Source organism: Leopardus geoffroyi, chromosome B3 (assembly GCF_018350155.1).
Source record: "Leopardus geoffroyi isolate Oge1 chromosome B3, O.geoffroyi_Oge1_pat1.0, whole genome shotgun sequence".
NCBI lineage: Eukaryota > Metazoa > Chordata > Mammalia > Carnivora > Felidae > Leopardus > Leopardus geoffroyi.
Genome location: NC_059337.1, coordinates 38115339 through 38131886, shown reverse-complemented (window position 1 = coordinate 38131886; position 16548 = coordinate 38115339). Strand labels below are relative to the sequence as shown.

Here is a 16548-nt window from a genome sequence, read left to right as displayed (position 1 = left end):
AGAGAGAGGGAGACACAGAATCGGAAACAGGCTCCAGGCTCTAAGCCATCAGCCCAGAGCCTGACGCGGGGCTCGAACTCACGGACCGTGAGATCGTGACCTGGCTGAAGTCGGACGCTTAACCGACTGCGCCACCCAGGCGCCCCAAGCATGTCACATTATTGTCACATTAACTAAATGACTGGGCCAACCTATATCGCTAGCTGGTCCAGGAGTCTGGAATACAATAGCTATTGCTTTGTATCCAAATTCACATTGCATAGGGTATGTTATTATGAGGTTTTACTCGACTTCATTTGTCTTTAAGCACAGGATAAAAAGCAAACTCTCCAGTTTTGTCCAGATATCCTAAAGAGGAAAGAGAAGAAATTCTGTATTCTCTGACATTAGGAGCTCACAGTACAACATAATTAATCCTCATGGAGATTCTCTGGGTTTAAAGGTGCTGGACTTTTGAAGCTTGCTTTCTTATGTTTATGAGCCACAGAGTTGTGATAATTGAAACTTTTCACCAGAAAAAGGAGACAGCTGGCAGTGTCTTTTTCTGGGCTTACCCTATGTGGTCATATTTACAGCTGCTCCCATTAGAAAAAAAAAAAAAAAAGAAGAAGAAGAAGAAGGAAGAAAGAGAGAAGGAAGAGTGGCAGAGAAGAAATGAATCCTACTGTGTCTACATAGACTGTTACCTGCTCTTCCCAGACCTTCATCTTAACGCCCAAATCTTCCTCAAGATGTTTTCCCTGGATTTGCAGCACTGGTGGGCTGTGCCCCCTTAAGAGATTTCCAAGCTGTTTATGTACCAGCATGTCATGTGACACCCCAGTTGCCATGGCAAATATTTGTGTTTCATGAAAAATGTGGGTAAAAAAAAAAAAAATCAATGTAAATGGCCAAATCCCTAGACAGACAGGCCTTCGGGCTAATGTTTGGCCTGCACCATGATTGTTTCAAATTCAGCTGTTTAACAGGCTGTGCACAGGCCACGGGCTAATGTGCATAATGGGAACAGGCGGGGGCACCTGTTTTGATTCTCACCATGTTTGAGCTCTCAAGTCCCACAGTGTTATAGACAACAGATCTACAGGTAATACAAACATGACCAGGTCTCGTGCGGTAATCGATCTATCTCCAAAAAAAAAAAAAAATTTTTTTTTTAATAATGACGTTTTCCCAGTGCTAATTAGCCCTGCCTTTTAATTTCCTCTCTGTTGACTTCACAAAGCTTTCTCCCTAGTGCTGGAGCAGTAACATTTAAAGACTCTTTCCTGTGGTCCCGAATTGGTACATTTCTGAGTTGACTCTTCAATGGTAAATGTAATTATTCATACACTCTGTGAAAAGCGTCCTGGCATGGAAAAGGCTAACAGAAACACTGATAGAGCCAGAATGGACCTTGAATCAGCATCCCCACCGGGCAGTGCGGTGCCCCACGGAGAAGCCTTTTCTTGTAAATACTTCTTTAAGTGTTCCCCAGAAGCAGGACTTGGCATCTGACTCTAGCTGTTTTTGTAAATATTTACTTTGTCAAACTCTTTCTTCAAGTCAAACAGGGCTCTTGGCAAGCAGAGCAGCATTGTCTGGGGTGGGAAAGGTCTTTCTAATTATTAGCTCCTGCCTGCATGGAGAGAGGGAACAGGCTGGCCCAGCGGGGGGAACTGGGGGGGAGGGGGTTGGGGGGAGGCTCTGTGCTTCTATTTGTTTTGTAAAATTGCCCATGAGAGTCATTTTGATTTAAACTGTGTCTCATTCTTCATTGTAGGGGAAAGGCAAAAGGTCAAGAGGACATCATGATAGGAAGGTCTGTAATTTGTGTGACTAGTTGAAATTTGGGGTTTGTCACCTGATGTCCCTGCCTTTTGCTGCAGGGCAAAAGTATGGGAGGCAGGTTTGACAGCTGGAGACTGCAACAGAAGTTCTTTGGCTCTTCTTTTATAAAAGACATTAGATCATGTTTTCAGAAAAGGAAAAAAAAAAAAGGTTCATTTAATGTGAAAAATCACTCCCTTTCAGTTTGGACTGAATTACTTCTCAGGTTTCAATCCAGAAAAGTGATTTAGCATACTCAAAATCTGGCTGAATCACAATGGTCTTCAACTTCAATCTGAGATTCTCATCTTTTAAAAGTACACTAAAAAGAAATACAAAATGAAAAAAATTCACTTGCCCCCCCCCCCAGCATGCACTTGCGTGTGTGCATGGGTGAGTACGTGTGCATTCATACACACGTGCACATGCACACACAGACTGCCTATGAACATAATTGCTAAGGGTATGGGATTTAGAATTAAGCTGCCTAAAACTAATAAGGTAACAAAGAAGTTGGAGGAATGAAATTGTTCCCACAAAGACAAGTACGTGCCAGCAAGGAACATTCCACCAGAGCCTGTATGAGTAATAAAAGTTCTGAACTAGAAGCAGGAAAGAGCTGGATTCTCCTCCTAATATAGGAATTTTGAGCAAGTCACTGAAATTTTCAGTGCCTCACCTCTTCCTCTGACAAGGGGGGATAATAGCTCCTTTCTCATAGGTTTCTTATGAAGGTTGGTACTGTTAATATGTGCAGAAATGCTTTAGAACTGTAAAGCACTTGTTATCAGAATTCACTGGTCTATTTTTTTTTTAAGTTTATTTATTTGTTTCAAGAAATTGAGCACGAGTGGAGAACGGGCAGAAAGAGAGGGAGAGAGAGAATCCCAAGCAGGCCCTACCCTGTTGGCATAGAGCCAGATGTGGGGCTGGATTTCACAAACCATGAGATCATGACCTCAGCCAAAATCAAGAGTTGGACAATTAACTGACTGAGCCACCCAAGCACCCCCACTGGTCTATTTTTAAGGACATCTTCTAGGCCTCCCTTCCTCTGGGGATCTTATCAAAAAAGAATTTCAGAGGGAGCTTAGCCGCCCCTTTTCAAGGAAAAAGAGCCCACCTTTTGGATCTCCTTGTACTTCTGCAGAGCTGTGACTAGTCAGAGCTGTATTTCCAGCAGTGATTGCAGACAGTCCTTCCGAACCTAGACAAATTGCTCTAGGATAAACTAATCAATGCAATCAGAGCCTTCCTCCAGCTTCCCTTGACTTCTTGCTATGAGGAAATTGCAAGCTTGACTCTACACTTTAAAAATATTGGGCGCCTGGGTGGCTCAGTCGGTTGGGCGTCCGACTTCGGCTCAGGTCACGATCTTGCGGTCCGTGAGTTCGAGCCCCGTGTTGGGCTCTGGGCTGATGGCTCAGAGCCTGGAGCCTGCTTCCGATTCTGTGTCTCCCTCACTCTCTGCCCCTCCCCCATTCATGCTCTGTCTCTCTCTGTCCCAAAAATAAATAAACGTTAAAAAAATTAAAAAAAAAAATAAAAATAGGATGTGCCTTAAGAACCCTAAGGCATTCTGTATCTGGAATATGCATAACAGCTAAAGTTGATTGTTCACCGTCTACACCCACCCAATATGCTGTAGTGTCGTTGTCCCCAGGCCCACCCAATTGGTTTTTACCAACTGTGTGGAGGATCCAGAGGACACAGTGAGGTTCCGGAGTCTGTACCCTCCCACACACAAGGTTATGATCTTCCACATGGGCTAGTTTTCCAAATGTTACTACTACCATGACTATAACTACTACGGCTACTAACTACCACTACTGCAACCACTACCACCACCACTACTAGTATGACTAGCAGCATACATGTGTCATGTGCCGCCTCTGTGGGGGGCACTGTTCCTATGCTTGACGTGGATTAGCTCACTTCATTTCACAACAACTCTATGCAGCACGGACTATTATTCTCATTTTACTGGAAGGACCCGAACACAGAGAAGTTAAGGTCATCCAACTAGTAAGTGACAGAGCCAGGACGCAGAACTGGACTCTGTGAATGCCAGAGCCTCAAAGCATTAGACATTTTTAAAACTTTCAATCATTTTTTATGGAAATCTTTCTAAGCGATACTATATCTCCCCCTTGCTAATATAATCTAACATGTTCTCTACCTGGTGTCTTGTATGCAGAGAACCCATTTCTGGTGTATTTTTTTGTTTGTTTCCTTCACCCTCAGGATGGTGCCTGTCATGTCTGCTTTCATTGGCTGTGACCTTAAGAGCCTTTTCTGTCTCCTAGAACATTAACCAAATAACTAACACTCAAGAAGTAGAAGGGTAAATTTGAGTCAGTCAGGCTCTGCACAAGGATCCAAGGAAGAAGATAATAAACAGTGGAAGAGTTTGTAGTTATTTCAAGAAATCTGAGGTCTTTATTTTCAGGGATCTAGTTAAACGCTTAAAAAGTTGCTAAAATTGCCTCTCTCAGCAAAACATCAATTTATTATCTCAAGGCAGGCATGCTAACAGCTATGTTAAGATCCAATTAATTTCAACTAATATTTTGATAATAAAAAATCTACTTTGTGGGTAAAAGAAGCAAACGAATGTATTTATTGGACACAAGGGTCCAGATTAAATTCATGAGTGTGTTTGCTTCCGGAAATGGGGAACGGAGAGGAATGAGCTAAAAAGGAATACAGAGAGGATTTCAACTGTACTTTATGTGTTGATTTTTTAAATTTCCATATGTATACAAATATATAAACAATGTAAGCAGATCTGAATTTTATAATAATAATTATAAATATTTAAAATATACTTTTTTAAAATATACAATGTTTATATATATTCTTGTCTTCTTTGTTTCATATATATATACATACATATATATATCATATATATTATATGTACTCTGTATTATCTAATGTTATCTAAATCATCCTCATGGAGATTCCCCCAGTTTAAACTACTAGACTTTTGTAGCTTGCTTTCTTGTTTATGAGCCATGGATAGATAGATAACAGTATATGTTATACACAAAGCAAAGAAGACAAAAGATTAACAACTGCCCGTAGTAGTTTATTATTTTATTCTCTGTACTTTTCTGTATTTTCAAAACTTTTTCCAAATTAAAGAAGAAAAAAGAAAAGGAAATCCTATTTCATAAGTCATACCTCTGCTGTAAAATCACCTTTGATATAGGAAGAATAGGTTTGGGGGATAACCTTTTAATGTCAATTTTGGGGTCCTGTTGTTATATTATTACTCTCTTTAGTATCTCTCCAACATATGCCCTTGATCCTTATGTTAAAAAATTGTGATTATTTTACAGGTGAGTCAGCTGAACTATTTTAATCAGGCAACATGTGTTACAGTGACACCACCCCATCTAGTCTCACTTCCCCCATCTGTATAAGGAAGGGATTAGACCAGATCCATTTTCTACAGAACTTCCATAGCCCCATAACACTCAATCCAAGACCCCCAGGAAAAGGAGAGAGGCCGAAGTGCCCAATAGGTGGGGCTCCAGGCCTCGCACACCACAGCAGCTGTGTTAAGTGTGTACCTGTTTAGCATCAGATTATACGGTTTCTGAACAAAGTGTTTCAAGTTTGAAAATATATACTCTGAAAACCGGGCGGGGGGGGGTACGTATCTAGGAGCAGCTTTAGGTTTAATGTGCCCTATCTACTAAAAGAAATAAGCCTACTTCTTTTTTTATTTTTATTGAAGTGTAATTAACATACAGTGTTAAGTTAGTTTCAGGCATACAAAATAGTGATTCAACCATTGTATCCATTACCCAGTGCTCATCACATGGGTACTTTTAATCCCCTTCATCTATTTCACCCATCCCCCCACAAACCTCCCCTCTAATAACCATCAGTTCTCTATATTTAAGAGTCTGGTGGGGTTTTTTGTCTCTTTTCTTCGTTGGTTCATTTGTTTCTTAAATTGCATATATGAGTGCAATTATATGGTATTTGTCTTTCTCTGTTTGACATTACACCGTCTAGATCTGTACACATCATTGCAAATGGCAAGATTCTTTCTTATGGTTAAGTAATATTCCATTGTGTGTGAATATGAATATTCCATTGTGTGTATGAATATTCCATTCATTTCTTTGGGTGAATATACAGTATCATATGGTAATTCTATTTTTAATATTTTTGAGGAAATTCCATACCGTTTTCCACAGTGGCTCTACCAATTTGCATTCCCACCAACAGTGCAAGAGGGTTCCTTTTTCTCCACATCCTTGCCAACATTGTTTTTTTTTTTTTTAATCTTAGTGTTTTTTTTTTTTAATCTTAGTCATTCTGACAGGTGTGAGGTGATACCTCATTGTGGTTTTGATTTGCATTTCCCTGATAATTAGTGATGCTGAGCATCTTTTCATATGTCTGCTGGCTATCTGGATGTCTTCTAGAAGAAAACATAGGTAGTAATTTATTTGACACTGGCTGTGGAAACATTTTTCTAGATATAGGTCTCCTCTGGCAAGGGGAACAAAAACAAAATTAAACTATTGTGACTACAACAAAATAAAAAGCTTCTGCACGGCAAAGGAAACCATCAACAAAACAAAAAAGGCAACCTATTGAATGGGATAAAATATTTGCAAATGATATATCCAATAAGGGGTTAATATGCAAAATATATAAAGAACTTATACAACTCAACACCCCAAAAAACACAAATAATCCAATTAAAAACTGGCAGAGGACATGAATAGACATTTTTCCAAATACGCCTACTTCTTTTTTTTTTTTTTTTAATTTTTTTTTTTTTCAACGTTTATTTATTTTTGGGACAGAGAGAGACAGAGCATGAACGGGGGAGGGGCAGAGAGAGAGGGAGACACAGAACCGGAAACAGGCTCCAGGCTCTGAGCCATCAGCCCAGAGCCCGACGCGGGGCTCGAACTCACGGACCGCAAGATCGTGACCTGGCTGAAGTCGGACGCCCAACTGACTGCGCCACCCAGGCGCCCCATTATTTAAATTTTTTAATGTTTTTTAATTTAGTTTTTGAGAGAGAGAGAGACAGAACATGAGCAGGGGAGGGGCAGGAGAGAGAGAAACACACACACACAGAATCTGAAGCAGGATCCAGGCTCTGAGCTGTCAGCACAGAAGCCGACACAGGGCCTGAACTTACCGACTGTGAGATCATGTCCTGAGCGGAAGTTGGATGCTTAACTGACTGAGCCACCCAGGCTCCCCCAAATAAGCCTACTTCTTGAAGAGTGCAGCGTGCCTCCCTGGTGGGTTTTGTGCCCAGCACAAACCTGTCTCCTTTCTTGTCTTGCCCTAAAGGGTTAAAGAGAGGGCAGGTCATACTTTGGCAAGAATTAGAGAGCCCTGTAGCCTGGAGATACAAGATGAGATTCAGAAGGAAGTCTAGAACTGTTCTTTCCTCTTTTAGATTCACTTTCCCTCCTGAAACCTCATTTAATTTGCATTCTTAAAGGAAGGAAAGGAAGAAGATTACAAAACAGAAACAAAAACTGTGGCCTCTTTTAAAACAATTTCCATTTTGTCTGATTCATTAGGAACTGCCACCCTCACTTAATGCATTTTTGGCATGAAACTTTCAAAGTGAATTAAAATTATACAGCTTTATGTGCAAAACAATTTTTTTCTTGCAAGAAGTAAATGACAAATTGTCTTTACCTCTCTTCATGACATCACCTAAATGTACATTGCTATTGCATGTGACTAGCAATTTTACTTATATAAACCAGAAAAAAAATGTTAGGTTATCAGTAAGCCACAAAATAATCTTAATTTTTTTACTTTATCTTTTTCATTCATGAGAGTGTGATCTGATCATTCACGGAAAATTTGGGAAGTTCAGAAAGGAGGGAAAAAATGCCAAAGTATCCAAAAAAAAAAATTTCCTGTAATACCATAACCCTTTGGCATTATTTAAATTTTTGGCTTGGCCCACTATTGGTATCATACAGTATATTCAACTGTGATCTATCTCTTTTCTCCCAACAATTTATCATAAGCTTTTATACATATGACTTAAAAGTCTTTATAAAATATTTTTAATGGCTACATAATATTCTGTCTTAAAGATATACCATAATTTTCTTAGCTATTATCCTATTGTTAGATATTAAATTATAAATGTCATTATTTATATTATTATAATGATTATAATTATATTATAATCATAATTATTTTATATTCCATTTATATATTATTATATAAAATATATTATTTTATATATGTATTTTATATTATAATAATAATTAATATAATAATTATATTATAATAATTATTTTAATTATAATAATTATTTTAGTTATTAATAAGCAGTTAAATAATTTCTTGTTATAAATCAAACTGCCATGAACATTTTTCATATTTCTACATAAATCTTTGTACTATTTAAGCTACTTTTTTTTAGAGAAAGAGCAAGTGAGAGCATGTGAGTGGGAAGGGTAGAGGGAGAGGGAGAGACAGAATCTTAAGCAGGCTCCACGCATAGCATAGAGCCCAACATGGGGCTCAATCTCATGGCCCTGACATCATGACCTGAGCCAAAATCAAGAGTTGAACACTTAACCAGCTAAGCCACCCAGGCAACCCATAAGCTACTTGACCGTTTCTTGGTCAAGGGTATGGACATTTTCAGATCCAAGTGGTCTGCTGGTGTTTCAAAACTCAAGCTGTGAGTTTGCAAATAACTTGTATGATCACAGAACAGTTTTGTGCTGTAAATCCAGCCCAAGTGGCTATGAATTTAAATTGTACTATTCACTCCTTCCTTCTTTCCTTCCTTCCTTCCTTCCTTCCTTCCTTCCTTCCACTAATCTTTGTTCACCTTTTACCATGTGCCAGGAAGTGTACTAGCCACTGGGGATACAGCAGTGAACAAAACAAACCAAGTCTTTGCCCTCTTGGGACTTATATTCTGGTGAGGAAGGCAGATATTTAATATAATGTCGGGCAGTGATGAGTGCTATGAATGAAAATAAAGTGGAATACATATGTAGGTTTAGCAAATGTGAAAAGGTGGGGTGTTATAAGAATTTTGCAAGTATCTTTTAGCCATCTGGGATCACCAGACTTGCTATGTACACATTTTTCTCAAGAAAACTATAATGTCAAGCTTTACTTTGGTGATAACACAGGTCCTTTGGGAGGCTCACTCTTATTCCTTTACCCATAGAGAAGATGACGATGGTTCTTTTCTCAGGAATATAGGAACCCAGGCTTCTTTCCATTCCCCTTCTGCCAGGTTCCCTGTACATATCCCTGGCAGGTTCCAACCATCAGTCATAATTGTCCTCAGTGGTCTTTATCTATGTCACATGCTCTCAGAAAATATTAGAAAGGTAGCAGAAAAAATGAAATCAATGCAGCAGTAAAATGAGATGGGTCTCTAGAAAAGGAAAGTTCACATTTGACATATACACCGTCTATTTTAAAAAAGTCTTCCTGATTTTGTTCTGTTTGATCTTCAACCAGAATTTGATCCATTGAGTGTTTTTGTTCCACAGGAACCTTTTTTTCTCTTCAGAAAGTGTTTCAGAGTTCAGGAAGACTCATTTGAATAAATATATCTTTCAAAGCGATTGCAGAAATTAGCCCAAGAAAATTGCCACTCATCCGAGCGGCCTTTACACACAATTCTCTCCCTTTGTATGTCTCTGCTCAGTGAATTCTCTGTTTTTGCCTTTTATCCTCTTTATAAAGCTTAGGGACTCTGACTCTCATTTTTAATTGACAGTTATAGCTTAAATGCAGTTTCTAGGTCTTACGAACTGAGAACTGTTTTGGGGGATTTGCAGACCCTGAAATACTGGAATATCACTCTTTGGGGTTCTCTCCCCATGACCACCTATACGTATAGTTGGTGTAAACAGCTCTTCCTCTACTGGTTTGTAAATTTCTAGAAAGAGCTTCCTATTTAAAAAATAGAGGGGAAAAAATCCCCAGGTCTTTCTTATAGTACATGAAATGACTCAATTGAAGATATATCTTCAATTTGCTGGCTCTGCTAACTCCAGGAGTTTATTAAACAACACATACCAATTAATAGGTCAGAGAGACCTAGGGTGTCAAAATCACTTTAAGTCAGAGACACTTAGGGTATCAAAATCAGAAGCACCTTGAATGATCCCCTAATGGAAACAGCCCACAGGAGAGGTGACTTCCCAAGGCCATGTAGTAACATGGTAACAGCCTAGATCCTATGTCTTCTCACTTCAAATCCCTCACTTTTCTTCCATGCCATGGTTCATTAGCATGTTCATAGGGGTTAGTTGAACAGGCCACTTTCCAAATAAGAAAGAAATAGCAGGTCCAGACCAGGTCAGCTCTGATGAAGGAGGTAGTAAAAGGAAGGTTGAACAAGGAGAGCACAGCTTGGTAAGGGGTCCTACAGGATGTTCTGGACAGTTAGGGCTTTGGGCATGGATGGCATGGGGGAAGGGAAAGGTGACTAGTGATGTGATCTTGGGCAAATCACCTAACTTCTCTGAGCCTGTTTCCTCATCCACACTAATAACCTAAACATGACTGGAGGTAAGACACTGTGAAAGGCTCTTTACACATATTATCATCTTCACAGCAACTCTGCAGGGATCTCTCATTTTTAGAGATGAGAAACATTTAAATTCAGAGAGGATGTTGTCTTAGCTTGGACCACCGTAACAAAATGACATAAGCTGGGGGGCTTACACAACAAATATTTATTTCTCTACGTTCTGGAGGCTGGAAGTGCAAGATTAGGGTGCCAGTGTGGTTAGGTTGTGTTGAGGGCCCTCTTCCTGCTCTGCAAACAGCCACCTTCTTCCTATATTTTCACATGGCAGAGAAATCAACTCTCTTGTCTCTCTTCTTATAAGGGCGTTAATCTCATCATGAAGCCTCCACCTTCATGACCTAATTATTTCTTAGAGGCCCCGCCTCCAAACACCATCACACCAAGAACTGGGCTTCAACATACAAATATTATGGAGACACAAACATTCAATCCATAGCAGATGGTAACTTGCCCAGGAATGTGTAGCAGACAGCGGCAGAGCTTGGACTCAAACCTAGGTGAGTCAGACTGTAGGGCCAAGGCTCGTTTCTCCGAGCCCATAATAGCCTATTGAGTAAAACAAACAAACAAACAAACAGAAAAGGCAAGGCCTTCATGCTCTAAAATTCAGGACCGTAATTATGCTGAATCCCTAAATCCTGATTAGGTCAGCTACTCTCTCTGAATATTATTTATATCTTTCAAATAGTGCTGACAATCTGAGGTACTGATATCTGTTTTGTACAAAGCTTAACACATTTCAGACTGTTAACAATTATTAAAGAACAGGCCAGACCAATGGCCTCCCTGGTTTTCAGGAAAGAATGAAAGTTCCATCTCTGAGAGTCACTTCACTCGTACTCTGAATGTAAGCACTCACATAGAGCCCTAATGGCAGGAAGAATTTATTCTTTTTCACACAACAGCGCTGCCAAAGCTAATTAATCATGGATATGTTTGAGTTTCGGAGAAACTGAACATCAGTTTATGGATTCAAAAGCAATTTTAGTCTGTCCTTCTAGGCAAATCCTTCCCTAAAGATGATATCCATGTTGGATTATCCCATATACTTGACCATTTACCACCAGGAGATCTTGGTTATATCTAATTTAGGGATCCTCAGATATGGTTTAATCCTGCATCCACATGCTATCCACATGTGTGAAAAGAACATTTTTCATAAAGACATTCATCTTAGAAGTACATGCCTTTTTCTCCTAGAGTTTTTCATCATGGCAGTTATTTCTAAAATTTAGGAGGTAATACTGGGCCTATCTTTTTTGCTTCCCACTTATAGCTTACCTGCATATGTAATCATCGTCTTGCCTTCCTGGGTTTTGTTTGTTTGTTTTAAATTCAGAGTTCTTCCTAAATTACTGCTCCAGAAACTCTCAAAATTACCTAATTAGTAGTAACACTTTGCAGATGATGAAGAGCATTTCCCAGCTAGTCGATTCAGTTAGTTACATCAGGATGCTAAGCAATGCCACAGGTTTGGGCCCTGGTGAAGGTGTGGCCAGGAGCTCAGGAAGGACCAGGAGAGCATGCGGGTGGCATGACAGAGAGCCATCTCCACTAGAAGGAAAACAATATTGCTATTCAGCAACATCATGTTGGGAGTACAGCATATCTTAAAAACAAAAAAAACAAAAAAAAACAAGGGAGAAAGGGAGGGAGAGTGGGAGAAGGAAAGAAAAGAAGGAAGGAATAGAAAGAAGGAAGGTAGGCGGAGAGAAAGAAGGTCGGCGACAGATAATTGCAGACAAGTTCATGGAGATAAATAGTAAAGGAAAAATAGCAGAAGAAACCGGAATCTGAAGGCTGGCGTGACCTTTAATCAGGGCTCTTATTCCTAGCAGGCTGTGAAGCAGCTTTGTCTTTACCTGCTCAATGGATCCCACAATGCTGATGCACTGCTTTAATTTGGGAAGCCTTCCTCTTGAGAGACATGTCTTTTCCAGCTCTAAGTGTGAAGTGCTCCCAAGTGTGGCATTCTCTGTGACAGATGTACTACAGTTATGCTTTAGCTGACTCCAAACCCATAGCTTCCCCGTGCCTGAGTGGTCTATTTGATGTCCAAGAGTGTGTTTCCTTGGAGAACAGGTCTTTCCTGGAATATCATCCAAGAAGGTAGGGAGGTATAATCCCTTTGTTCTCAAACAGCCACTGTTCAATTCTGTAACCCCATTCCCAAACCAGGGCTATTCTTTCAAAAGGTCTGAAACTCATTTGCTGACGTACATACACGCCCCACACCTACACCATTTGAAGGCACTGCCTGAGAGAGACTGGAGTCCTCTTCTTTAAGAATCTTCTCCCAAGGTTGCTCCATTTTCATCGATGGTCCCAATTCCACATGAGTCTCTGTAAAGACAAGGAATTTCGAAAAGGGTTTAATATTTCCCAGGAAACCAGGTTCTTGAGCAATTGTCCCGTCCATAGCTGCATTTCCTCTAGAAGCCTCAGGGTCTCGTTAACAGGATCAAAAGTATGACTGGCAGGACCAGCCAGCTGCAGACACGTCCATCTGTGATGACTGTCCGTGTCTGTTTGTCACTGATGAAGCATGGCCATTCTTCTCTTGACTCTAACCTTCCCACCATTAGAACCCATTCTTGAAGGAAGGCAGAAACGTACCCACAGGCCATTTCTGTTGGAACCTGTGCCACTTGCCATGACTTCTCCTGCCAGCGCTGATGTCTGCTACACAAGGCATTACTTCTCCAACTCTCTCTTGCCCATCCAAGAATTCGTTTCTATCCACCAAACAGTTTACATTCTCTCTTGATGCCTTGAGAAGATCAGAAAGGGTTAGGGTCTTGGCTAGAAGACTTTTTCCATCATTCCTATGCCTGTCACAACTCTTAAGTTAAAAGTGTGCAAAAAGTTCACTGCCATTTAAAGTCTGCCTCTAGGGGCGCCTGGGTGGCTCAGTCGGTTAAGCGTCCGACTCTTGCTTTTGGCTCAGGTCTCGGCTCAGGTCGTGATCTCGTGGTTTCATGAGTTTGAGCCCCGTGTAGGGCTCTCGGCTGACATCGCAGAGCCTGCTAGGGATTCTGTCTTCCACTTTCTCTACCCCTCCCCCACTAGTGCTGTCTCTGTCTCTCTCAAAATAAATAAATAAACTTAAAAAAAAAATTTAAAGTCTGCCTCTAAAGTTCAAGGAAATCCCTCCTCTTGGACTTAACACTTGCTTTTCAGCATTTTTACCTGAGGTGACAGTCTAATTATTCCACTGCCTGAGAAAAGAAAAAGAATTTGAAGCGTTTCTTTTCTTTATTTAAAAAAAAAATTGTGCTTGTTTATTGTGCTATTACTATAAATGATCTCTTGGCTTCTTTTAGATAGCTTTCTGCCTTGACTTTGTTAATTGATACCAATTAACATTTGTTTAGTAGAGACAAAGCATGAACAATCTAACAGTTATACTCAACCCAGTGCTGTGACATAATGGTTATTGATTAATTACTCGGGTCTTTTTTTTTTTTTTTTCTTTGAGTTCTCTAAAAACTCTTCAAAATGCAGAGAACAATATAATCCTACAATTTGGTAAAGATTGGTAAATGGTGACATATTGAAGACAATCTGTTCCTTAAATCCCTAAGCAAGAAGCAATCAGCACAGTAAGTTGATACCTGGCTTACAGAGGAGAAGGCAGAGCCTGAAATATCTATGCCCACCCTTCCCCCTCCCAGACCATTAGGAACATTTAGACCATAGGGCAGAGTGTCTGTTTTTCTAATGCAACAGGTTTCAATGATGAAATATAGTGATTTCACACTGGACACAGACACAACCAAAATTTCCTTTTCTTTATTTTTTTGAGGGATACGTGTGACATATATCACTGTTGTCACCCAAACCTCTTCGGATTTTATTTTTAATCACATCTATTCAGTTTTTTCATGCAGAAAAGTATAAGGAAAAAAACTGTCCATGACCCCATTCTTAGAGAACCCTCTTGACATTCAGAAGTAAATGTAGTATGTTTACATGACTTAAAATTTCAATCAGTACAGATGGGAGCAAAATGAAAAACCAAAGTCTTCCTTAGTTTTGTTATGAGATTTCAGATTCTCTCTACCTGGGGACAACTCCAGGTGTGTCCCTAAGAAGATATGAGATTTAAGTAGAAAAGAACAAATGTCAAGAGAAACCTAGAGAGTGGCAAGGGTGAACACACACAGCATAACACTCCTTGTAAATAAAAACAAAACCCTCCTGGATCCTAACAGAAGGTGGCAAAAGAACTGTAAATGTTGGAAAGTGACGACCTGTTAGAAAGTCAGAAGAGGCAGGACAGCTTGATGCACACATTTGAAGTTATAGTCAAGACTGCAAAGAAAGATTCCACCCTGCTTTTCAGGACTGGTGGATAACAGACGAACAAGAAAGCAGGAATATGATTCCACTCATGAATGTGTACAAAGTGTAAATTGCAGAGACTATGGGTTGGCTGACCATATCAAAGTACACTAAATGCGTAACTTTTATATGATCGGTTTCCTTAAACAATTTTGTAACACTTGTATAAAAAACTTAATAGCTTTAAAAAAAAGTTAATGTTTATTTTTTTGAGAGACAGAGAGAGAGAGAGAGAATGAGTAGGGGAGGGGCAGAGAGAGAGGAAGACACAGAATCTGAAGCAGGCTCGAGGCTCTGAGCTGTCAGCACAGAGCCCGACGCGGGGCTCAAACTCACAAACCGCAAGATCATGACCTGAGCCAAAGTCAGATGCTTAACTGACTGAGCCACCCAGGTGTCCCCAAAAATTTAATAGCTTTGAGTAACCTCTAAGATATTCTTCTGTTGATGAGTTTCATGAAAAATCCTGGCCAGACTTTCCTATTATGACATGTTTGTAAGCAAAAACTAGGATCCATCTCTTCCTAGCATTGAGTAATGAATGATGATGTGACAGTGTGTGTCTTGACAACTCATTTGAAAAGGTCACAATTATATTTCATCTCTGGTGACACTTTCCTTCTACAGGCCATGAAAGTCACGATACCTTCTAGAGCTGTGCAATCACCATGGGACTATGACTTCTCTATTTCTAATGGTGTCATAGACACGACAGCCCCGGACTTCTCAGCATTCAAGGAACATTTTAATTTATCCTGGGGAAGTATTTTTTCTCTCTTGGAACACATCAAGAAGTTTCTCAGGGACTATGCAATACCAGAAGTTAAAATAAAAGGAAACAATTTGGTAGCCTTCCTTCCAGAGTTTGAGCTGAAGAATAAACTTACCAGATATGACTTTCTCTCACTGGTAGAGAACCCAGTTCACATCCAAATGATGTTAAATCTTCCGGGCCAAAGGTACAAGGGCCAAGATGGAAAGTCAGAGGCTGCCATCAAGATCCAAGCCACATGGAAATGCTTCAAAGCGAGACAAATTTTCTTCATTTATCGCCAGCAGAAGTGGGCTTCAGGTGTGATTGCCATCGCGTGGCTCTTACATTGCCATAAGACCCGAGTGAAGAAGATCCTGCAGGAATCACGTGAAAGACACCTGGAGAATTTCCGTATTCGAGCCAAGGTACACAAGGCTGCCAGCTGTTAAGGCAGACCTCTTTTTCTAAACATTTCTTGCTTGAGCGATTGCAGTAAGTTGTCTCTTCATCTTCCCTTTCTGTCTCCAACTACCCTCCCCCTCAGCCTCTCTCTCTCGCCTTCCGCTCCTCCCCGTGTATGATGCACAAACCCTACGTGTGTTTGTACATCATATTTTAGCCCTAACCAGGAATCTGGCTTTTGCACCTGTAAAATCTATTGCAATTTTTTCTATAGAAAAAAAGTCCCTTCACTTTGACTATGGTAGTTCTGTCAGAAAATCAATGTTTTAACTGCACTACCTTTTCTCCCTATATATACCTTCTGGCACTTTAATTTGCTAGGAAAAAAAAAATCCTCTCTTGTCTACATTGCTGTCACCACTTTGTCAGAAAGTATTTAAGTTTGCAGACAGCCTTTTAATTAGTGCTCACAATTTCATTTATGTTTGCTTTCTCTTTTTTTCATTCATATTCTGTTAATTAAGTGAGCTGCCTCTAATCTTCCCCTGCCAGTAGCATCATGTAGCCACCTAATTAAATTAATTGGGGAAGATGTTTTAAGTATGTAATTAAATCAATTAATATAATTTATGCCTGGCTTAACTGTACAGTGGAAAAACAGCTG

The 16548-nt window shown here is 39.9% G+C and overlaps 1 protein-coding gene and 2 long non-coding RNA genes across 9 annotated transcripts in view; 1 reads left to right on the top strand and 2 right to left on the bottom strand.

The window, feature by feature from the left end:
- IQCH (IQ motif containing H) overlaps positions 1-16548 on the top strand; it is a 211544-nt gene that overhangs the window by 94396 nt on the left and 100600 nt on the right. For 5 of the 6 annotated variants that reach the window (XM_045449327.1, XM_045449328.1, XM_045449325.1 and 2 more), the window contains 2 exons: positions 1760-1798; positions 15356-15907. In XM_045449327.1, coding sequence (XP_045305283.1) covers positions 1760-1798; positions 15356-15907 — 591 coding nt within the window. The remainder of the gene's footprint in view (positions 1-1759; positions 1799-15355; positions 15908-16548) is intronic. The other variant, XM_045449326.1, reaches the window with a different exon arrangement.
- On the bottom strand, positions 6962-15727 carry LOC123582835. 2 transcript variants are annotated; one of them, XR_006704601.1, is made up of 3 exons: positions 15616-15727; positions 12247-12727; positions 6962-7131 (listed from the first exon to the last, which is right to left on the bottom strand). It is a non-coding gene; the product is annotated as an uncharacterized LOC123582835 (long non-coding RNA). The 2 variants fall into 2 exon arrangements; XR_006704600.1 differs by lacking the exon at positions 6962-7131 and having other exon boundaries at positions 10515-12727.
- Positions 15749-16548, bottom strand: part of LOC123582834 — a 117372-nt gene continuing 116572 nt past the window's right edge. Inside the window, exon 4 of the long non-coding RNA XR_006704595.1 lies at positions 15749-15856. This is a non-coding gene — a long non-coding RNA (uncharacterized LOC123582834). The remainder of the gene's footprint in view (positions 15857-16548) is intronic.